General features: G+C 40.9%; 1 protein-coding gene across 1 annotated transcript in view; it reads left to right on the top strand.

The window, feature by feature from the left end:
- DENND5A (DENN domain containing 5A) overlaps positions 1–25,142 on the top strand; it is a 107,149-nt gene that overhangs the window by 72,182 nt on the left and 9,825 nt on the right. Inside the window, 11 exon segments of the mRNA XM_045015191.1 lie at positions 966–1,097; positions 4,472–4,624; positions 5,358–5,462; positions 8,142–8,226; positions 10,497–10,581; positions 12,898–13,026; positions 17,171–17,292; positions 19,008–19,153; positions 20,027–20,145; positions 21,442–21,623; positions 22,563–22,645. Of these exon segments, the coding sequence (XP_044871126.1) occupies positions 966–1,097; positions 4,472–4,624; positions 5,358–5,462; positions 8,142–8,226; positions 10,497–10,581; positions 12,898–13,026; positions 17,171–17,292; positions 19,008–19,153; positions 20,027–20,145; positions 21,442–21,623; positions 22,563–22,645 (1,341 nt within the window).

The raw sequence follows: 25,142 nt of genomic DNA on the forward strand, positions 1-25,142 counted from the left end.
ATGTAGCAAGAGTAGGATTTCAGTCAGTCACAATCCAGAACAATCAAATGCTGCCCTCTCACAAGTGTCACTGAAATACATATTGATCCATCAGAATGCGGCACCAGTAGCAGCACAGATCTTTCAAACCTTCATGAGTCAAGGAAATCATTTTCCTCTAAAATTTTTATTGTTCTTTTTTTAGATCTGTAATATTGGAGCCTATTCATAATAAACTGCTGCTTCAGTTATCACACTCCTTAGCTTAGCTTCTGTCTTTAATCCCCCGACAAAGCTATTTAAGGTATGTATATATTGCAATTAGACGCCCGCAGCTGGCCTGTGCCAGCTGGCTTGGGCTAAGGGGCTAATTAATTGCCATGTAGATGTTCAGGCTCAGGCAGACTATACTCTGGGACCCTCCCTCGGTGCAGCCTGAGCCCAAATGTCTATGGGTAAACAGCCCCTTAGCCCAAGCCAGCTGGCACAGGCCAGCTGTAGGTGTCTAATTGCAGTGTAGACAGACCTTTACTGTCACACTTGCTCCTCCGCCAAAAGTGTCATTACTTACCTGCAAAATAATCGCATTTGGAAGGACTGTTTCACTTTGACAGTAATATCAAGTATGTATAGCTATAAGTACAGGCCTTTTTTAGAGGAGAAAAAGGAAACACTCTGTAGTAATGGAGGGAGAAATTAAAACTATGCAGCCAAACGGTTTTGTGTTGTGGTGTTGTGTTAATCAAAGGCCCAACTGCATCCTGATGCTAGCTGGACAGTTTATATGGGATCTTAACTCAGTTAACTAATACAGTAAATGTCTTTTATCCTTTATAAAGGAGCATTCTTTTGAAAGATGGTGAGATCTTTTTCCCTCTGGGCATGGGGGCAGCAAAGACAGATTGTTTGACACTGATTTGTAGCTACTGTATACCATTTTGTCACTCTTGTTTTGGGGTATGTTTGTTTTTTCTATCCTTCAACAGAAGTATATCCAAGAAGCCAGGAATCTGGGCAGCACCATTCGTCAGCCTAAGCTGTCTAACCTCTCTCCATCGGTAATTGCACAAACAAACTGGAAATTTGTTGAAGGCTTACTGAAGGAATGTCGAAATAAGGTAATGTAGAGAAAATGACTTCTCATCCCCACACCTTGCTGGGCTACAGTTAGTAAAATTAAACTCACCTTTTATACACATACACATTCTCTCTCTCTCGCGCTCTCTCTCTTTCTCACACAGATGTATGCATAATCTGAAACTGGTCTACGCTGTCCCTTTGGTTGATTGTATGTCCCTTTAATAAATAAATGGATGTGTTTTTAGTTATCCTGAAAAGATTGGAGACTTTTCATATTAGGAGTCCTACTATAAAAACATAAAATTATAGAAGTAAGAAAGATCAGATGCTCTGGTAGGTCTCTGTTTTCCTGCCAGTCTAGCATTGTTCCCAGCCATCCATTTTCTAGTGTATTGTCCAGTCTAGTTTTGAATGCTTCATTGTGAGAATATTTTTGAAATGTCCTACAAGAGAGAAAGTGTGATCTACAGTGAGAGATTAGAGGAAATGGATATATCTATAGAGAAAAGAAGAAAAAGGAAGCATATGATAAATGTCAGTGCTTGGGAGGTCATAACATAAAAAGGGCGAGGACTTTACTGAAGGTGGTTAAGGACAGTGTATAAAGAAGTGATAGTTTGAAACTACAAATAGAAAATGTAATTTGGTTTATTAGGAATGATTTCTAGCTGCTGTTGCTGTTATGTTGATTGTACGTGCCCTATGAATAATAGCAGTGAGGCCACTTAGACAATGGAATAACTTGCACTGGGCATTACTGAGAGGATAACTTGGCAATACCAGGTCACTGAGGAACCATTATTGGAGAGGTTCAAAAGCAGACTATGGTAGATAAAACAGATTAATATAATGCACTATTACGTCAAATAGATTAGATACCTAGAGCTGAAAAGTGATGCCTATCTTCTAGGATGTGGCAGGATTATGGTAGTTCCCAAAGTCAGTTTGAAGCAGATAATGAAAATTAAAGCATGGCTTTACTCTGCATAGTGACTGTGTAAAAATGGCACTTCTCTTTTATTCACTAGATCTGTCCCTTTTTCGAATATTTGGTCATCTACTACTATTTTTTTTAACTGCCTTTTATTTCCACTAGCAGTGGAGAGGGATTTCACTGGATTCTATTTTATCTTTTGCATCATCAACATACTTGTTAATAAGAGCCAGATTGTGGACCCTTAGTCATGAATAAAAATTTAGTTAATTACTGTGCTCAGTTAGTCTGATCCACAGTCTGTTGAAATCCATGGAAAAACCTCCCACTGATTTCAGTAGGTTTTGGATCAGGCCTATTCTTCCACGGACTGCAATGGAACTATTTACAGAATATGGTACTGCTCTTCATGATAGACTGTCCCTAACTTCCATTAATTTACACCGGTGTAAACCCTTGGAAGAAAAGTGTTGCCTAAGTAACGCTGAAGACATAAGTCAAAGACCATGGAGTTGCCCGGGTGTAAATGAGGGCCTAATTTGGTCTGCAGAACTTGATTACTTGCAAAGGTGCATGAGCTAGAAAAGAGACCGCTGGAGTCTCAGATCTCTGGACAAGTTTTTCATAGGAGATATTTTCAAGAGCACTTATTTGAATTGGAAGCATAAAACTCACTGACTTTCAAAATGGGATTTTCAGTGTGATTAAGCGACTAACGTTCTTTTGAAAATCCCACTCTCAATATTTTTATGATTGAACTGAGAACATTTGATACATGAATCATTGAGAGGCAATAACTATGGATGCTTATATTTTATAAATGCATATAAAATACTTAGCCTTTACATAGACTTTATCATCTCTAGCTCTCACTCAAAGCATTGTCAAACATGGCTAAATTATTATCTCTTTATAGACAGGCAGATTGAGGAAGTGAGAAATTTAAGTGACTTTCCCACAGTTGCACACTAAATCTATGACAGATCCAGAAATAGAAACCAGGAGAGCTGGGTTCTAATGTTCTATCCACAAGGCTACACGCTATTTTGCATATACATATTCTAAAGTGCAACCTCTTATATAACTCTGTTCTAGCCTATTGCAATGAATAAATTATCCACTGCAAGGACTGCCTCATTATTTATGACTGCCATAGAGTCCAGCACAGTGGGGCCCTGATCCTGACTGGCGACTTTGGAAGCTACCATAGTTCAAACGTTTAATAATAAACCTATTTAAAAACCTGTTCATGAGGACAACTTCATATAGATATTGTTAGAATGGTAAAGTAAACCTGTTACAAGAATACATCTTTTCTCTGATGTGGCTGCCACCTGGCTGGATGAATGTGAGTCGTCTTCATCTGCTGAAAATGCTCTGCTCGTGCCTCTATCCCTACATCCACCAGCAGCAGGCTCATTCTGACCCCTCTCTACCACTGCTATCTCAGATGGAGCTGCCATTATCAGGCCATAGCAAGGGCAGGAGTGGAGGTGAACCACACACCCCCTACAGCAGCCACCTGCAGACTCCATGGACAAGTAGGACAGATTCCATGTCCTCTTGGATATCCAGGAAATGGTTCCTCTTGGAAAAACATCACTCAGATGGAGGCTCACAGGAACAGCATGCTGATGGCAGGGTATTCCCAAGTCTCTCTCACCTTCACCCAGCGGAGACATAGCCTGGATAAATAGGACCATTCCTGTCTATCACAGAGAGTTCTTACACCTTCCTTCCTCAGTGAGAGGGCTCCCTGGCTACCTTCTTCTCTGTTTTAGGACCTTGCCACAGCTAGAGGGCAGGAAAAGCCTCATTCTTCACTGTCTCCATCTCAGATAGGGAGCTTTCTGAAGAGAACAAGCTAGTATTGAATCCGGACTAGTTTGCTAGTCCCTGTCCACCTTGCTACTGCTCAGGAACCCCCAAGAGGGACACTCCAGAGGAATAGGATTACTTAAAAAAAACTCTCTGAAAAACAGTCTCCGAGAGTGAGGTAGGACTTTCCATGTCACTCCAAGGCACCTCCTCAGAACTGATTCTGTCTGTTGACACCTCTGGTAAGGAAGGGGATAGACTTGGGGTATACCTACCCTGCTCCTGAATCCCCTCAGGTTCTGCAGGCCAGCCCTGACTTCCATGACATCTGGCTATTCCACTCAAAGGTACATTCAGTGGTGATTACCCATTCTAAGCCCTTGGACCAGCCTCTGGAGGCCTCGTGTGTCCCTTTGCCTAACTCAACTAGATAAAAAGTTGGAAGACGCTGTCAGGTGATCAATACTGGTGATGCCACATAATGTAGGACTATTAGTGAAATAAGAGAAATTTCTTTCTGCACTAGCTTGCCAAGGATACAGTATAAAACTAATTGTATTATCACTCTGTTACTATTGTAAAGGAATTTAAATACTGTGAAGGATCATAGCAGTTCCTGGTGTGTAAGAATAACTTTCTTTTTGCCATCTTTTTTTCAAGACCAAGAGGATGCTGGTTGAAAAAATGGGCCGAGAAGCTGTGGAACTAGGTCATGGTGAGGTGAACATCACAGGTGTAGAAGAGAATACGTTAATAGCCAGTCTTTGTGATCTCTTAGAAAGGATATGGAGTCATGGTCTACAAGTCAAACAGGTAAATAATGGTATTTCATAGAATTTACAACTTTACAACCATTTTTTCACTGTTTCTTTTTTAATTTAATTTTTTTTCAATTCTATTCTGTGCTCTTAAAATCCAACAATTTTGGCATCGAACTGATCCCCCCACCCCGCTCAAAGTATAGTACACAATTATACTCTCAGGGATGACTTTCTAAATGCCTGCTTACTATTTTATTTGTCTGTTTTATAGAGTGATAGCTTTTATCTATTTCCATTTTCTCTTATTGTAGCTGTGCGGACTTATGAGCTTGCAGTTTGTGGTGCTGTTAGTTGGCTATGGGGTGTGGGGATTTGTTTACAAAATTAAACCTCCTTTGCCCCCCTTTCTTTTGCTTGTTCTCACTAAGCATGGTACTTATTTAGAGATGGTCAGCTGAAGTTTATAAGGCCTCTAGCTAGCCATTTTCCTTTTATTATCGAGCTCCAGCTGTTTGGGCTGTCCTGTGAGAGTAGACTGTGTGGGAGGTGTTGTTTCTTCCTCCTTTCCCCTGTGTGTGGGGAGGGGAAAAGGGATTTGGATGATGTTTTGTTTAAGTATTTTGCAGAGTAAATACGTTTAATCCAGGCAGCCCTAATCCAATTGCTCTGTCCTCTGCATCCATGCCGCCATTGCCTAAATCTGCTCTCATTCAGGCTATAACAGTAGTTTCTCTATGTGAAGGTATATCGTCTGACTCTCCCCTTCCCTCTTGTATACTACTTAGGATAGAAGCTGTACTACTTTCATCCTAGAAGACAGAGCATCAGTATACTCTGCTTCAACTCAGATTTGGGCCTTTCAGACAACCAGGCGGCCAACCCCACATAAGGTTAATGCTTTGGATTGATTGCAGATGTTGGCAAACAGTGCTGAATGGTCTGTTGTGGTAGAATAATTAGAGGCCTGACGAAGGAAGTGCAGTGCATCTAACACTGTGATCCAAAGTAAAAAGCACTACTAATCTGACATGCACTCTGGCCTCTATTAAAATTGTGAAAGTCTGCTATTTATAAATTGATTTGTCCAATAATGAGCCAAATCCTTCTTAGCAGGCCATAGTAATGAAGATGGCTTCCCTCCCCCATCCCATGCTTTTGCCTGTTTCCCTGCTGATGGATCAGTTTCGTTCACATAGCTACCAACTGGTTCTTTCATGTGCTGTTAAACGCTACCCCCATCAACTGACCAAAGCCCACCTCCTGCCTCAACTGATCCAGTATGATCATGCAATGTAGGATCTAGTGACCTTGTCAGTCTGGTCCAGCCTAAATGTATATGAAGACCTTGATTTTTCCCCTCCTTCCCTTGTGCTGTCTCCTTCTCCTCTTTATACTTGTAACTTGCATCATCATTACTCTCCTTTAACTCTCCAAATAGTAATGGGCTGGTGAAAGAAACAGGCAGATGCATATGGTACGATTTCTTCTCAGTGCTCACTGGTATTGCCGTTTCCATATTCTGTAGAGGCCTTTGCTTATTTGCCTTCTTCAAAGGTGTTCCAGCACTGGGAGCATATGCCGTCCTCAGCAGTTGCTGTACTGAGTTGCCAGAATGTATTTGCGGATGCATTTGTTTCCCCCCAGAAATAGTATTTTGGCTGTGACCATCTCCCTGAATGATTTTCATACCTGTCCTTTTGCAAGGCCCATTGTACATTTTGGTTTCCACAGTGGACCTTCCAGATACACTAATGAGAAATCGGACTTCTGTGGGGGGGACTTTTTTTGTAATGTTCTCAGGAAACACATTTTTGAAAGAGGATTTCCTTACATCGTCATAACTGAAACACTTGCTGCTTTATATTTTAGAAACATGCCACCATAATTTGTGTGGGAATAATACCTTGGAGTAAATCTCTTGTAGGTCTGTATATTAGAGACACTAATTCTCCCTTGCAGAACTGAACAAGTTGGGCTAGATTTTTAAAGCTGACTTTTTTTCTTTTTACGCCTGCAGAATTCACCCCTCAATTATTTGCACCCTGAACCATCTGTTTAGATGTTTTAAATGACGTCAGTGGTGCCTACTCACTGCAGGTGCAAATAGGTAACCCCCAATAAAGCCAATATTTGACAGCCCTTACAAATCGCTCTTTTTGAACAACAATAACATCCTTATAAATATGCAAAAAACTTTCTAGTCTACCCATTTAGCAGAAACATATGATTCCCAATCCTTTACTGGGATTCCCAATTAAGTGTTAGTTTCCTAAAGGAATCTGCTAATTACAAATCATTTACTGAGGAAGTGCATCCAATCAATGTACTGGATAGTCCCTGCTCGGTTATTGGTGCCTTCTGTGACTTCAGTAGCACTTGATTTATCATTCACAAGTAGCTTTAGGGTGAACCTGAGAATCTTTTTGTTTTTGGTGAGTCAGTGATAAATCTCACCACCTCACCTTTTAGGGTTTCCTGACCCTTTTAGGAAGGCAGCATATTGACTAAAGGTATATATTTTACCTTTGGCTTACAATGTCCCAAATACTACATTCTGAATGTTGTCCTTTAAAATTTCTTTACTGTCTATAAAATCAGCTTCAAACTTTATTTGAAATTCTTTATTCTCCTGCATGTGGAGGGTGTTTTTTCATTTGTAATGAGGCCTTTTGCTCTCTTTGCTAGAGGAACTTGGAAAAATCTTTGGAGGACCTGAAAAAGTAGCTCTCAAACCCCCACCATCAGCTTGGGTAAACTGTTGTAGACTCAGGGCTGGGCTACACTGAAAAGTTCCACTGGCATAACTACATTTCTCAGGGATGTGAAAAATCCACACCCCTGCGAGACATATCTATGTCAACCTAGCCCCGGTGTAGAGCAGTAGGTTGATGAAATAATTCTTCCTTCAACCTAGCTATTGTTTCTTGGGGTCGTTGGTTAACTACAGTGACGGAAGGGGTTCTCCCATTTCTGTAGTGAGTGTCTACACTGAATCGCTATGGCAGTGCAACTGCAGCTGTGCCACTGCAGCGTTTTAAGTGTAGACATAGCCAAAGAGTCTGCCCTATCTGATTGTGCATCTCTTCCCCATTCAGCGAGTGAGACAGCTACAAACTCAGGTTGCAGGGTCATGGGACATCACTTTGTAGTACACATCACTTTGTAGTATGTATTTTGGTCACGTCTTGATAAACAATGAGAAGTGATGCGTAGCTGATTTGTTTAGTTACCAGAATCTGTAGGTCCAGCTAGTTTCTTACTTTAAAAAAAAAAATTGACACCAAGAGCGGATATGCAGGACAGTTACTTTTACAAATCATTTACACTTTTCCTTTTGTTCTACTGTCCTTTTTTCAGCTGTTTACCTTCTCCTACCTCTTTTGTTTCTTGTTTTTTCTTTTTTCTCAATGATATTGATAGGGAAAACAAAACATCTTTAGAACAAACTGTTGTTGTTAATGTTACTTTTAGTGTTTTTTAACGTTCAGTTTTTATTAAACTCAACAGACATTTATTTATTTGCATTGCTAAATACAATATGTTACCAATCAATTTTTTTTTAATTTTAGGGAAAATCTGCTTTGTGGTCTCACTTATTACATTACCAAGAAAATAGGCAGAGAAAGCCCACGTCAGGTAGCTTCAGTACCTCAGGTAACGTTGACTTGTATTACAGAAGGGTTTTCAAGAGTACTAGCTGAAAATGCTAAAAATGTCCAAATTACTAGGTTTTAGTCTCTTCAAACCAGTTCCAAATTATGCACATCAAGCAGAATACTATAAATTCTCCACTGCTCCAGGTCTTAGAGGATGAGATTTACCATGATGATGATGTCATTTTCACATAACTGTTGAGACTGATTTGGTGACTGCAGTATTTACATGGAGTAGACTTGTTTTCCAATGTAATTCTGAAGACTTATTTTGAGTAGGATTTCTTGTTCAAGACTGGTATCCTGTTAACTGGTGCTTGGTGTCCTACTAATGCAGGATGCTTCAGAGACAGTCCAAAAATAAACCTGTTTGATACACGTAGCCAATCATGCAGTGATGTATGTAAGGTGGAAGATCCCTTTTTAACCCATGAAATAGTCATCCTCTGCTGTGAAGCATGATTTTTCTTCACCCCTTCTTAAACATGCATAGACGCGTTACTGAGTAAGAAATTATCCGTCCTGTTTTAAAATCCAACCACAACATAAATAGGGTTTCAGTAATATGCTGCATGAATAACTTTACTGGTGGTACCTAATATGTAGTTAAATATAATTAACCATACTTATAGGTAGGGAACACATTGGAAGCCTATAACTTCTTTCATATTAATAGAGTGGGGAACTAAGTATTTCTTCCTCTACAATATAAGTTCTCTTATGCAGTATAAGTACTCTCCATTTAATGTGAAATTTGTTTTCAGCAAACTGGTATCTTTTGAAAAAAAGAGAGAGTACAATAATGCACTTAAGTCAGTGCGTTACAAATGTAAATGCTCTTTAGTCCCCATTTTACAGAAGGAGAAACTGAGGCATGGACAGCTTTTAGGGCCAAATTCTTTGCCCAAATTCAGTAGGTATGCCAGAAGAGAATTTGACCCTTAGTAACCCATGCATGGTCATTCAGGTAGTCAAAGGCAGAGCTGTGAATAGAACCTAGGTCTCCTGATTCTCATTCTAGTGCCCTGAGCACATTGGTGTAATGTGCAGAGACCTGGGTTCGAAACTAACTGCTGATCCTGTACTCTCCAGCTTGGGACTGAGAGTAAGTGATTGCTCATAGTATAGTGTTTTGAAGTACGATATAGAGATGGCATTGTTTGTTTAGCATTTACATTGCAGATTTTGGGTTCTTGTATTACCTATTACTGTGGTTTAAGACTGTGATGCACTGGATATATTGTATAAAGAACAGGAGTACTTGTGGCACCTTAAAGACTAACAAATTTATTTTAGCATGAGCTTTCGTGAGCTATAGCATGAAAGCTCATGCTAAAATAAATTTGTTAGTCTTTAAGGTGCCACAAGTACTCCTGTTCTTTTTGCGGATACAGACTAACACCGCTGCTACTCTGAAACCTGGATATATTGTATGCATATCATTTAACACCGAATTGTCCAGTGTCTATAATGCCAACTTGTTTTAGCTCATTTGGGAAGGAAGTGAAGAACTCTTTAGAAAATAATACTTCAGTGATAAATAATCTGTGTAGATCCCACTCTTTTTGGTCTCTCACCAATTCTGGATATGTCAAAGCTCATTAATGTGTCATAATGCTGAGCATATTATGAGTTGCCTGAACATCTCGGTGTGTAGACAGTCAATCAGGTCTGCCCAGAGGCCCGGGCCCCACAGGGGCTCCCACAAGAGTTTTTCGGGGCCCCTGGAGCGGGGTCCTTCACTCGCTCCGGGGCCCCCGAAAATCTCTCGCGGGGCCTGGGCCCCCAGAGCTTCTTCTGCTCCGGGTCTTCAGCAGCAATTTGGCGGCGGGGGGGGGGGGGGGGGTCCTTCCGCTCCAGGACCCGCCACCGAAGTGCCCCAAAAACCCGCGGCAGGGGGTCCTTCAGCAGCGGGTCCCAGGGCGGAAGTGCCGGGTCTTCAGCGGCAATTCGGGAGCGGGGGCCCCCTGCCGCCGAAGACCCCAGCCCCCTGAATCCTCTAGGCGGCCCTGCAGTTAGTGTTTTTCCATGGATTTAATATACTGCCATAGTCAGCACTGATTTGTGCCATAATGTTTTCACAAAACCATGTGTCACTGACAGAAAAGTATGCAGCATTTAATGTACCATTTCTGGATTCTAGGGAAAACCGTTTCTCTCAAAATGTTATCAAATACTTCCGTTGTGTTACTGGCACTAAGTGTTTAAATATTACTTTTAAATCTTTGAATTATTTTTCCATTGATTAAAAAAATATTTTTCTCACTTTAGGAGTGCTTCTCGATTCAGAAAGGAGGAAGTCAGATGCCAGCCCAGCCATGTCGCCGCTGAGAATCTCTCTCATTCAGGATATGAGGTAAGTTTGGGGCAATAAAAGAAATCCTTAAGATCTGTGTGTTCATTCCTATGCATGTAATTTGTGTAAAAGGTTTACTTCAATAACACAAAGAAAGTATAATTCTGAATGGCTCATGTGAGTTTTATATGGTAACTATCTTCATTCTGGGTAAACCTGAGCTCTGCCACAAAATAGGCTCAATTAATGTAAATAATGAAAATCACCCTCTCTTATTGTCCTCCATAAAGTCTGTTATGAAGGAAAAGGGGATGAAAGGACTTTCATCAATAACCCTTGGAAAGACTAAGAGAATTTCATGATATGAAGAACTGTGGATTATAAAGGCCAACTTTGGAATATCAAGGCTGAAACTTGCTTGGCTCTAGTTCCTGGTTTTGCAGTTGGTATGTTTTAACTGGAAGAGATGCTTGCTCAACTGGAAAGGAATGTGCTTCAGCTGGAAGAAATTGCTAAGCCATTTACCAGAGATTATAGTGAAACCCTTTCACTGGCCTGAGTGAAAACTTGCTTCACACTGAGGAAACCGTATACCTACAGTATCTCCACTGTAATACTCGTTGGCTTATAATTATAGCCAGACACTTTATTTTTTTTAATCTCCTTCCTTGTCTGTCTGCTGATCTGTCTCCATGGTATCTTATCTCTGAGACTGGGGGACAGGGTCACATCTACCCAATCACTGTGGAACTGGTTGGGCAGTTCTGAACTCCTCCCTATTTCCCAATGAACCTCAACAACCTCTGAATCTTAGAGTGGCCGGGCATTGGCCATTGCATGGACTTAGAGTGTGAAAGCCTGTGCCACAAAAATATGAAACTCAAAACTAAAAATACATCTTTCCTGTACTTGCCATTTTCTAGTAACAAATGCCGTTTCAGACTTGAAGATGGATTAATTCTGAGGCCTGGTAGCTCTGCTATTAGTTTCCTCCGTGGCATTGGCACATAACTTAGCTTCTCTACGTCTGTGTACCCCTCTCTCTAAAATTGGTATGATCCCTACCAGAGAGTTCTGGGAGTTATTTGTTTGATCTCGTCAGTTGAAAAACATGATATAATGCAGATTCCCATAATTTCTTCTCTTAATCATGATTGGTTCAAAGTCTCCACTGCACTTGCACCTGATTCATAATTGAATATTTGCAGTTTAAATTTAATCAGTGTGCAATGCTAACGCATAAGGATTATTGAACAACTGAAATGGACCAAATATTTTGGAACAGGATCTATAAAATATGGGAGATAATTTTACAATTAATAAATGTAGTGACTGGAGTTGTGTATTTAAGCAAATAAGGTTTGACATTTTTAATATAAATATTTATACTTCCCTCTGGACTGTTTAAAAAAAAAAAGTTTGAAACCTGGATTGACCAGCAATCAGAAGATGCTCTTTAATAAAGCTGCATGGATAGGATGATTCGGTGAAATGCTATTTGTCTGACTGCAGCTCACGCTGTTTTTTTTTTTTTTTCTTTTTAAACAAAACAAAAACTTTAGTTTATTCATTTTTAAAGGTTTTCCATTTCTTGGAGTTTTTCCCAGCTAACCTTAACATTTTGGGGAGGGAGAAGTGAACTGAATTTATTCAACCAACATGATCTTCCCTGTAATATTAATATATATATATATATATAAAAAATATGGGCACGCAGTGTGGTGACTGCAGTTTTAGAGGACAAGCTGAAACTCTCTTCACAGTTTGGCCTTAAGTTATTTATTTTTTTGTGTTGTGGTAGTACCTAGAGTCCCCACTCAGGATCAAGGCTGCATTGTGCCAGCCTCTGTACATGAGGCATGGGTCACTTGCAAGTTTAAACTAGTGTAAATGTTGAATTCTCTCTGAAGTCTTTAAACCATGATTTGAGAATGGCAGCAACTCAGCCAGAGGTTATGGGTCTATTACAGGAGGGGGTGGATGAGGTTCTGTGGCCTACGTTATGCAGGAGGTCAGACTAGATGACCAAGATGGTCCCTTCTGACCTTAAAGTCTGAGTCTATAAAGACGGGAGTGAACCTTAAAAAATTGTGAGGCGATAGGATGGTCTAGAATCCTGAAAATAGGCCACTGCAGTACAGATCCTTCCTTTTCTGTCTTGTATTCCTCTTTAACCAGATATACAGGGATACAAGGGATTTAGATAGTGAATCATATTAATTTATGGCCCTCTCTTTTTTTTCCCCAGCAGTTATCTAGATATAGAAATATTGTAAGGCAAATTTCCTTCCTCAGCCCTGCTTGATGTGAAAAAGTTGAGATGATGATGTGGAGATATTCTTAATCAACATTTGATTATCATTTTTTCCTTTTTAGGCATATCCAGAATATTGGTGAGATCAAAACAGACGTTGGCAAGGCAAGGGCCTGGGTTCGACTGTCCATGGAAAAGAAGTTACTCTCCAGGCATCTAAAGCAGCTTCTTTCAGATCTTGAACTTACAAAGTAAGCCTACCTATCTTAAATAGAACTTTTAAAAATCAAACCTGTTTAATTGTTCAGCTTTAAAAACACAAACTTGCCCAGTCTCATATTTGTTTAATGGTGCAATCAGGAGCTACAGTGGTGGAGCTAACAAGCCATTCATAGCACCAGACGTGCTTGAGAGGGAGGAAGGTCTGTGGCTAAGGCCCTGGACTGGGACTCAGAAGATCTGCGTGCAGTTCTCAGCTCTGCTACAGACCTGTGACCTTAGGCAGTCACTTAGGCCAAGTTCTCCAAATGTGACTAGTGATTTTGGGTGCCCAACTTGAGAGATCCTGAGTGGTTAAGTCAATAGGGACTCAAGTGTGTGCTTCATTCAGTTTGTTAGTGCTTTGAATTAGGGCCTTTGTCTGTTGGGTCTTTGTGTCTCAGCCCCCCCCCCCATGTGTAAAACTGGAATATTTACTTTCTCCCCAAGGATTCTTGCTCTGTGTATGTACAGAGCCTGGCACAATGCAGCCTTTATCTTGACTGGGGACTCTAGTTGCTACCACAATACAAAAAATAAATAACTGAAGGCCAAACTGTGAAGAGAGTTTCAGCTTGTCCTCTAAACCTGCAGTCACCACACTGCGTGCCCATGTTTTTCACATCCTAGTTATGCAGTTCAGTATGAGCATTGGATTGGATAAACTGTTTGGACTTTGAAGGAAGATAAAAATGGTGGGTGAAAATTGGTACTGTGGCTTACAGTTTGTGCATTGACACTACCTCTTTTCATAAAGAACCAACATGGCTGCCACAGGTAAGGGATGAGGGGGAAGTAACACACACGTGCCACTAATTAAAGGAGAAACTAAGTATAGTATTTAAGTGTAACAGGCACCAGGATTTCATTAATTTAGAGAAAATGTGTGCAGGTAAGTCCTTGCAGTTGGGAGTCATGGTGCAATGGTAAGGGCCAGAGCTGAATACATTAGTGCTTAATGTGTAGGCATGGCCTGATTCCCTGGCATCAAGGTAATTCGTTAAACCTGGCAACATTTGTCCATGTAGAACAAGTGACAGGATTTAAAAGGAGATGCTCAAAAGCACTTGCCTATGTGTTGCTTCTTTGTAAAACACATACTAGTTTTCTAGATGTAGCTCAGAACGAGAGAGACAAATATAAATACGTACTCAAAACGGAGAGTGACCTGCAGATGAGCTGCTTAAATATAAGCAGGCATCAATAGTAAGTAATCCTGAGTGCCTGTTTGTACATTTTTAGATGCTCTAGTTAGAGAAGGAGTAGAGCATTGCAGTCAGCACAGATTAGCAGTGTTAAACAAGGCCGTTTCAGCTCTTTAGAGGGGGGACTTCCATGCAAAGTGCTGCATTAAACATAACCATGCAATGTGTCTCATTCTCCAATGCATTTTCCAAGGCAGCTGCAGCAGTTAGCAATATTAAGGGAATAGGTTTTGCTAGGGTTACAGGATAGCAACTGTGAAAAAATGGGACAGGGAGTGGGGGGTGATAGGCGCCTATATAAGAAAAAGTCCCCAAAAACGGGACTGTCCCTTTAAAAATGGGACGGATGATCACCCTAGGTTTTGCCATATCTGGCAGACATACTGAGACATATATTCAGTCTGGAAAAGAAACGTAATGAGGATGGTGGGAAAGCCCCTGGCTACATTTCCTTACTGTCCTTGTAATAATGACTGCACACTAGTGGCAATTTTTATCTGCTGCTGCTTAACAAAAAGTGAGGCCTAGAAAATGGAAACAGTCCTGGATCAGGAATTAGTCAGTTAGCTTAGGATCAGCCTAGTTGCTGTTTATTGCAGTGGAAGGTCATGCAGAATGATTCAGATCTCTAAGGCCACTTTTTAAAATATTGAAGAAGCTTTATGTCCACATTAATCCAGAATGAAAAATCAGTCCTGGTCATTGTAATAATTTCTACCAATTCCAGGAAATTCTGTGGGATCACTCTGTTCACAAACCAGAATGGTGGACAATGAAAGTAAGAGAATTCCAAAGACACTGGTGAGCCTAAATTTCAGACGTGCTTCTGGATGCTGATACCAATGTCTTCCCATTTTAGCTGACTAAAGGCTGAAGTGTATATTCAAATGTAGGAGCTGGAACTATGGAAGCACCTTACTTTTGAAAAATGGGCTCAGAGTTGTAAATCTTGAGTTTTGAGATAACTTAGTGATTGGAATAATACCTATACAGTGAAAGTGGCTAATGTAATAGTATATGAAAACTAATAGAGAGCAAGAGCTGTGTTACCAATACTCTTAAAGCGATCGGGAAACTAAAGTGTGTCCATTCTGAGTAAATGAAGAATAAAAATGTTCAGAAGTTGGTTGAATTTTCAAAAGGTAAAATACAGACAGGCAGACATCCCCAATGACATTTAGCCTATTGGATAGGCTGTCTAAACATACAATTCAAGTTATACAGCTGAAACATGGACTCATTGACCCATTAAGTGCTCATAGGTCTACTGCTCTTGTGGCTAAGAGCTTGTTCAGTTGATTTAAAACTGTGGAGTTTTATTTCCAGTGAAACATTTTCTGTGGTTTGGTGGTTATATAAATGAGGATGTTGTATATGTTAATTATTGATTTGTTTTGCAAATTTTTGGCCTGTGATCCACTTGTCAGCTTTTCCTATGTACTCTCTGAGACTGAGGCAGATTGTCAGGAGGTCTGCCTAGAAGGAACAATCTGTTCATAATACACTTGGTTGCGATAGAAATTTTATACTGATCTTACATATATTCTGTTTAAATATTCTTAAGGCTTTAATTAGATTGATGTACCTTTTCATGCTCCTCTTTTGTGGATATTCATTAATGCTGATTTCTTTAGTTCTGATACTGTAGAAGAGAGTTTTTTTGCTTAATTGCTCTTCATTTCTGGATGTCTCTTGTAATTGTATATTGTGTAGTCATCCATAAAAATAATATTTTAATCAATAAATAGAATGTGACCAAGTCTGTTCTGTGGCTTTTTTGCTGCAGCTGCATCAGCCTAACAAAAATAATGATTACTTCTCTGTACTAGTGAATAATATCAGGCCATGGGTTTGTTCCAACCCAGATTTTGATTAGTAAAGATAGAGATTGTAAGTTCTCCTTTTAGGTCCTGTATGGTGTCCAGGCACAAGGTGTTGGTTAGCGAATAAATAATACTAATAACTATACACGATTGCTTTCCTTTGTCTACATTTGATTCCTCTGTAGAGGGATTGGCTTCTCTAAACTACCAATCTTGGGATGCTCCAGGAACTACTTAAACAGCCCTAGGGACCTGTGTAAGGGTATATCTAAACTGGAGCTGGAAGGGATAATTTTCAGCTTACGGAGACATTCCTGCTCTAGCTCTGATTGAGCTAGCATGCTAAAAATAGAAGTATAGTCGCAGTGGCATGAATGGCGGGAAGGGCTAGATGCGCTGAATACATACCTGGGGTCTTGAACAAGATTGTACTTGGGCAGCGAGCTCCTTGTGCTGCAGCAGCTACGGTGCTCTTTTAGCATGCCAGCTCAATCAAACATAGCGTGGGTGTGTCTCCTTGAGCTGGAAACAACGCCTCCAGATCACAGTACAGATGTAGCCTCAATTACAGCAGCAGCCTCTCTGGGCCGCACCATAGCAGCCCAGAATCTCTGCAGTGCTGTGGCCCCATTGACAATGCTGCCTACTCCGGGAACAATCTTACAGCTGTCTTCTACTGTATCCCTGTCTGGATATGGGGCTTTTAAGGCTGCTTTACCTCACTCCAGCCTTTTTACACAGCATAAATGGGCCAGAGCAAGGGTGAGGATCTTACTCCAAAAGGTAAAATCCCCTTCTGCATATATACAGTGAGATATTTTATCCTAAGGAACCGTATCCTAAATTAAGTTCAGAGGTGTGGTACTCTCTGAATTTTCTGCAGCTCTCTAAGCTGGCAAAAGGGGTTGAGAATAGCACAACAAACTGAAATGACACATTCCAGAATGTACAGACTTGCAGGATGCCTACTTGTCTTGGCTGATTTAAATGCTCTCAGCACCCATACTTCTTGTCATTTGTAATTGCTTGCATATCCTTCACAGTTTACCTAATATAATAGAAAACATATGACTGATTGTTACTGTCATAGATTATTTTTGTTTTGTCAGAAAACTCTACAAGCGTTATGCCTTTCTCCGCTGTGATGATGAGAAAGAACAGTTCCTCTATCATCTCCTGTCATTTAATGCTGTCGATTACTTTTGCTTTACCAATGTTTTCACAACAATCTGTAAGTACCCATTTTCCCTGCAGTGCTGCTCTTTTCAGCTTTTAGTTGCTTCTTCTTATGCGAGTTTCTAAGCAGTTTTGATATGTTCTTTCAGAGCTGCATTAATTTCCTGTTCACATCCAGATATGTACCACTATGTCAATGTCATTTTTAATATCATTCCTGATATTGATAAGGGGTTTGTTTTACTCTGTGTGTGAGCACTATGATCAATAGGAGTTGCCTGTGTGAAACATGAAACTAATAAAGCTATCAATAATGTTGCTTAATTCCCACTTTATAGTGTGAACTGAATATCACTGTCCTATAAATGAAGAATTGCAGAGCAACCTCATTTCACCAAATCATTGGCTGAGGGACATAATTTGTTTGGTTTTAGATGAAAAATGTGTCAGTACAACAGAACCTTATTAAAGAGAAATAATGTCCAACACTAAGCCCTTGTTCTGGATACTGCTAAGCTATTGCTAATTCTGCAACTAACAATACATCGAGGGGGGAGATGAAAAGGAGAAGAGTTTTAACCATTTTTAAGGTCATGGGCACCAAGCCTTTAAAAATCCAGCACCAAATGCTTTCTTGAGGTCACTGTCAGATGAGGTGATGGGGAGAGAGAGAGAGAGAGAGAGAGAGAAATATATCAATTGCTTCAGCTGAACAGCCTTCACAATAAGCCATTTATACATTACAAAACAATGTAGATTGCCAAAGAACACAGTGACCCTTCACATAATTGAATTCTGTATAAAAGTAGTTTGGTAAATAGGGGGCCATGCATTAGAGTTCTACACCATGACATGAGGCAGTTGAGTAATACTTTAATTTTATCAGTGTTCTCGAGTCAGAGGAGCCATAACCCAGCTTCTCTGCTCATAGTGAAATGCTAAGAAAATAAATGCTTGATGCCCAAACTTAATGTCACACCAATTTTAAAAAAAAACACTTTTATTAATAGTTTATTACTTGGTTCTTGAATTTTTTTTTCACTTTTTACATTCAGATTAATGCAATCTGTGGTACAGCCAGGTGTATGGTGCTATAGTACATATTCTCTAGAATTGGACATCTACAGCATTTATCTTAAAATGTAATAGCTTTGTTGCAGTAAATATTGGCAACAAACGAGCCTAACAAGTTGAAGTTTCAGTGTGTGATTGAATATGTCGGTCTGAATTAGGGCACATGGCAAAGCCTGCTCTGAGTGCATGTGTGTTTATCTAACAAAAATATAGACACAGAGCTAGATAAAAGAAGTGGCTTTTTAATCCCAGTTCTCCTGCAGACTCCCTGCATAACCATCGGCAAGTCATTTAACCCGGGTGCCTTCGTTTTCCTGAATGTAAAATGGGGACAGTAACCATCTTAATGACGTGATTTTTAAGATCTCCAGATGAAAAAGGACTAAATAAATGCAAAGACATTATTTGAAGTATATTTTTATTCTTTTTTTAATGTTTGTCATCAATTCTACTTTTAATATACTGCAACATTTATGTTAGCATCAGTTGCATATTCCTGATCACTCAGTATGTACAAATATTTTTGTGTGCTTCTAAAGTCGCCATTCAATTCTTTGGCATTTGATGACCGATTTAAATTATTTTTAAACATAAAGAGGAAAAGATAGTGTAACATAAAAGGCGTAACTTACTATTTTACATGATTATTATTTTTGGAGGGTATTCTTTTAAGTGAGTTGCTTCTTGTATTTGCAGTGATCCCATACCATATATTGATTGTTCCTAGCAAGAAACTTGGTGGCTCAATGTTCACTGCCAACCCTTGGATCTGTATCTCAGGAGAGTTGAGTGAAACAGGAGTCCTACAGATTCCCAGGAATATATTGGAGATGACCTTTGAGGTTCGTATTATTGACACAAGGAAATATTTTGTTGGCAAAACATTCTTTGTTCAATTTAAACTCATATTTTTTGTAATGTTTCATCAAGTGTCATAGTCACAAATACTATCTATGCCTGTACCCATCATTCTACACCTGTATTTAAGCAGTATGCAGAGCAGAATGATTGGTAAAATAAGCTTAGGTGAGGAGGGCGAGACTTCTGGCTTTATATTAATTTTGTCATAAGACATCTACATCACCACCTCGCCCTACATTGTGGCTTCTTTTTCATCTGTAGGGTAAGTTTCCTGGTGACTTGTCAGTTCTTTTTTTTTTTTTTTTTTTTTTAAGATTAGTTCTCTTTGTGTTTAGTGAGCAAACCTTATTTCCTCCAAATATCAAGGTACCAAATATCCTGTCTGATTCTTAGTACCAAACATTTCTAAAAGGTTGTGGAGGTTGCAGGTTCCCACAATATTGTAAATAGGGAAGCTTTAAGAAAGTCATGTGAGTTTCCTGTTCTTTTTTTTGTTATGGTAGACTCCACAGTGTATAGGTGTTAACAGGGCATTATTCTTTGATATCGTTATCTTTAGTGTAGTAGTACCTAGGAACCCCAACAGAGATCTCTGTACACTTGTACTAAATGCTGTACATTGACAGTCCCTGCCCAAAGATCTTACGTCCAAATAGACGAGACAGATGAGAGCCAGAGGCATGGAGAGTTAAAGGGATTTGCCCAGAGTCACATAGCAGGTCAGTGGCAGAGCAGGGAATAGAATCCAGGTTTCCTGACTCCCCTCCCAGCACCCTCTCCCCTGGACTACACCGTCTCAGCAAATGTCAATTTCTGTTTGTTTCACTATAACAGATAACTTGTTTAATTTGCAGTGCCAGAACCTGGGAAAACTTACCACAGTACAAATAGGACATGATAATTCAGGCCTGTACGCCAAGTGGCTAGTGGAATATGTTATGGTCAGAAACGAAATAACAGGGCATACTTACAAGTAAGTATCATCCTGACATTTTAAATTGGGTAAGTAGAATTTTTGCAGGGAGTTAGCATAACAGACCTGTCTGTTCATCAATGCACCTCTTCTCAGACTCTGCATCTTCAGGTGCTGATGCCCAAGGGGTTGGAGGGTCACTTGATTCCTGGTATTAAGCAGGATTAAGATTTTTAGGAAAATAAACTGAGTTTCATTTACAGATGGTTCATATTTAGCCCCCCAAACAAATAAGACAGGTGCAGACCTAGAGGGAGGGGGTAAGCATCTCAAAAGGAAACTGCCTTGAGACCAAACAAATAGCCAGTTAGAACTTGCTGCCTGTCAAGTACAGATAATGTGCACCAATACATGCCAGGTCTGAAAAGCTCTATGAAATTATCAGAGGAACTCTGATTTTTGGGGACATGTCAGAATGAAAGTGGGTTTGAGCATTAAACCTTTTATGTGCTGAGTGAGACGAGTAAGAGGAGTTTGATAATTCTAACTGCAGATATGATGCATGTTGTCTGCAGTGTGATTTGGTGCCCTATCTCTTGCTTATATAAGCTATGACAGCCTTCTGTCCGTGAGAAGACAGCTGTAAATCCTTTCTGTTCACAATGTCAGCTTGTTTGTCATGAAGCAAAGGGGTAGGATCCTGTTTTTGGATACTGGTTTGCTTTCCTAATTGAGCTTGTTGGCTTGAAACATAGAGCTTCCTGGTGTCTGGGCTACTGAATATCTGTATTTCAGTGGATTGGTCAGTGATTTGGAAACTGTGGCATACAGAGTTATTTGTAGGTAGCCTGCTGTGAAAGTATTCATAGATGCTTCAAAGAAGCCACGTGACCATATAAGAGCTTAAGTGTTTAACATGTCAGGTTACATAAGCAATTGAGCAGCGAACCAATGTGCTAACTTCTTTCTGACTATTGCATCCAAATTTAACAGAGGTGCTTCCAATGTTGGAAGTTAAAAGTATCACCTGATTGCTACCGTGCTGATATTGGGGGGAGGAGAAGAAGGAGGGAGAAACCGTCCCAAACCAAATATCCTGTGTATGGAGCAGAAGACAGGAAGGCTGCTACTTCTTTTACTTTGTGTATCTGCGTCATCTATTACCATGTGCAGCACAAATCTGGAATAAGGCTATTTAACTTGTGCTCCCTCGGCTGGCTGAAAGAGCCAAAAATAAATAGAATTGATTTGTTTGCCACTGTGTCAGGAAGAAAGTAAAATAATTTTTGAAGTCAGTCAGGATATCCAGAAGCCAGAGTATTTGCAGTCCCCAATTCTAAGCCTTCATGTCTTTAGGTTTCCATGTGGGAGGTGGCTTGGAAAGGGGATGGATGACGGCAGTTTAGAGAGGATCCTGGTGGGAGAGTTACTAACGTCACATACGGAGGCAGATGAAAGGCAGTGCAGAACCCCACCACTGCAGCAGTCACCAAGTATGATCAGAAGATTTGTCACGATATCGCCAAATAACAAACCAAGTAAGTCAGAAGGGACATGCTCCATTGCTTGTAATTATCTGTTGCCAGTAAAGGCCCCTCCCAAAAATAAATCTACTGCATTATTTTTGTGCCTTCTGTGTCCTTTTCTGTTTGACTGTGGAATGGAGGCGATGATTGCGACACTGGGTATGTTTACACTGCAATTAGACACCTGTGGCTGACCTGTGACAGCTGATTCCGGGCTCGGGCTAAGTGGCTGTGTACTTATGGTGTAGATGCTTGGCTCTGGGACCTTCCCACCTCACAGGGCCTTACAGCCTGGGCTGCAGCGTGAGCCTGAACATCTACACTGTAGTTAAATAGCTGCTTAGCCCGAGTCAGCTGACACAGGCCAGCCATAGGTTTTTTTATTGCCGTGTAGACATGCCCACAGAGATTTACCTTCAACACTCTCCTGGTTCTTCCATGAGCATAGACTGCAAATTATATCTGGTTACATGCAAAGATTTTCTGTTAAAGGTTTTTTGGCTTGTCTTGTCATGTCATTCCTGGCATACCTTCTTGTTTCACGTTTCTTCTCAAGCTCACCCTGATTTATAGCAATACTACCCCTGTTCAAAAACGCCTATATTTGGTGCGCAGACACACACCCATACAGCCTGAAATACTTTTTTTTCTTTTGCTTCAAACCCTAATCTGAAAATCTGCATACCTAAGTGTAAAACTATGTCCATACTATTTTTGGATTGAAATGTCTCAGTCAGTTTAGGTCTACATCTTCAACTTTAATAAGAAAAAAAAATTAAACTTTATATCAGTGTGAAAAAGTGCGGGCAATCCAGCATCACAAACCCAAGGTACACCACAGATAATGACTGTTTCTCTCACCCTGCCTTAGGAACATGCCTCAGCCCTGATCTACAGGTACCACCTCAAACCTTTATGAAGTAAATGAACATGGTTTCTTATTTTTCACAGAGTTAAACACAGGTCAGATACAGGAAGCTATTGGTGAAGCAGTGAATGGCATTGTCAAGCATTTCCACAAACCGGAAAAGGAGGTGAGACTTTCTTTTGCTAGCTGCTCCTCTGTTATTTTTCTGATGCTTATGAGTATATAACCTGGAATTGCACACCTCCAGGTACATCACTTTTGCTGCTAACTGTACTATTGTATGTTCTTGGTCCATGCCCATCATCCTGGTAGATAAACCCACAATAAGAGCCAAATTCTGTCTAGGATTCATCTGTTTGGCTCTCAAGTGTCCTGTATGTTGTTTAATGCGGTTGTATAAATCTTCTCATGTCTTAGTTATTCACTATGAGACGAGTGAAGCATTTGATGAAGAGCCCCTATAAACGAGCCATCAGTTGCTTTATATTTTCCAAAATGGGGATGGGAGTGGGGGATGGCTTAATAGTTCTCACTTATACAGTTTGGAGCATGCAGATAGGCATGTCAGCAGCACAGAATACTACACTCATCTGACACTCATCAGTCTGTAGCCCTTATGTCTTCCCATCCCTTTTCATTTCCTAGAGATAAGAAACTTATGAGTATGTTCCCTCTTTCTTTGTATCCCCACTTATTATGGGAATTATTAGAAGGTAGCTGAGTATCTGAACATCCCTTTTGACCTCACTCTTCTCATAGAAAGCTGCATGTTGGGATGTCCTGAAGTGTGTTTTTCATCTGTGTCTTTCATTTGTCCCATGATGGCCGTACAAGAGCAGCATGTGCTTTTGTATCCATGAGGCTTGATTATTATGGTACTCAGAGCAGGGCATCTGCTTCCCTTATAGCTTGTTCTGAAGGAAGCGGCATGTTTGCTTACTTGTTGGAGTATTGGTTATTCTATTACGCCTACCCCAGCATTCCTTGCTTTGACAGCCTACAAGATGGGAAGTGTTGGGCAACTGAAATGCTTTGCTGTGTTAAGATCCACAGATCTGTTTCAGTGGTATCTCAGCCTGCTTGCAGCTTTGGGGCAGAACCAGACCTGCCAGTCACTGGTGGCAGGGGAATGCCCCACGTCCTGAAGTTCCTCCAGTTTTTTCTCCACAAGGGCCAGCGACTCAGCCAGCTTGCCATGCCTGTAGAGCTTTTCTGAGGGAAATTCCAGTTTTTATTCCAAAATTGTAGACTAAGATTAAATATTAAGATTTCATCTTAATGTGTCTGTCTAACTCCCGGCTGTGTCCCAAGGCTGTGTTTGATTTTTAAGGAGATTGTCCCCTTAGCTCTGCTTTCCATTCTGAGGCGTTTGCAGCAACGGGTGCTGCCACCAACTTCAGGGAGCAAGCTAGGCTGAGAAGAGCCAGAGACCAAAGGAAGGGTCTGTGTCTCCTGCTGCCCCCATTGGGGAGCTCAACCATTCCCTCTCACTGCCCCATCTGGGTGGGGTTACCTCATAATTCCCTCTCCCCTGCTGCTGCTGCCCTTCCCCCTAGCAGGAGAGAAGACAAGGATTGAAGAGGCTGGCTCTGCTGGACCAGATGCAGCCCAGGCTGGGCAGGGTTATCTCAGCACCCCCCCATCCCGCCCTTCCCCTGGCAGGAAAGGAGGCAAGCAGGACCAGAAAACAACTGGCTCTGAGGCAGGCAGGCAGCCCTTCCTCCCCCATCTCCACGAGGGAAGTGAAGTCAAGAGGAGCATGCCAGGTGGAAGGGAAGATCACATCTGAATTCCTATAGCCTGCAGATCTCAGCTGCCACTGCTTCCCCATGGGTGAGAGGTGAGAGGCTTTTAGGCCCAGCCTTATTCTCCTGCTGCCACCTGTGTAACAGTCCTTCCTTCCACCCACCCAGGATCCCTACTCACAACCCAGGCCAAGACCTCCAGGGGAAGCACAGGCCTGTATGCCCCATGCGAATCCCATGCAGTAGAGAGAGGGGTGGAGCTCCTCCTTCTGATGAGTCTATGCTTCCTCAAAAGATACTGAAAAGGACCCCCATGGGGGAGGTGAGACAAATAAGCCCAACTTCTTTGAGGACAGAGGGATCGCAAGCAACCCAAAATATTTTTGGAGCAGTCTGAGCTCAATTTCACTCTCCCCTCTGAATCAGCATTATGGCTACAAAATCCCAAAGGGGAAACAAGTGATTAAATAAAATTGGGGCTGGTTCCCCTGCTTATCTTCAGAGCGCTGCGTAGCAGATCAATGCAGAAAAGACCAGGCCACAGACACGCAGATTCCTTTAGGCATGCAACCAACCCACAAATGGAATTCTTCCTTTTGTTTAAAACAACCAACCAAACCAAAAAACCTTCCAACACCTGAGGATAGACTTAGTGCAGAGCACCTTGCCTGACAAAGTATTGTGAAACTGGGCTTTGAAGGTCTGCAGCAGCTCTCGATTAGCTGATAGCTATATAACCTCCTCATGCACTCTGGGAAGATGTAAGAAAGGGACAGGGACTTCCCTACTCTTTAGGTGTGGCAGGAAGTATTGGGCTGTTGTCACAAGAGGCCACTGCCGATCACTATGCCTTAATGTCCAGATTATTGTGCCCAGCTTCTGTTGCAGGTTGCCATGGCTCATCTCCATCTCTTCCTC

The sequence above is a fragment of the Mauremys mutica genome, chromosome 4, assembly GCF_020497125.1.
Source record: "Mauremys mutica isolate MM-2020 ecotype Southern chromosome 4, ASM2049712v1, whole genome shotgun sequence".
Taxonomy (NCBI): domain Eukaryota; kingdom Metazoa; phylum Chordata; order Testudines; family Geoemydidae; genus Mauremys; species Mauremys mutica.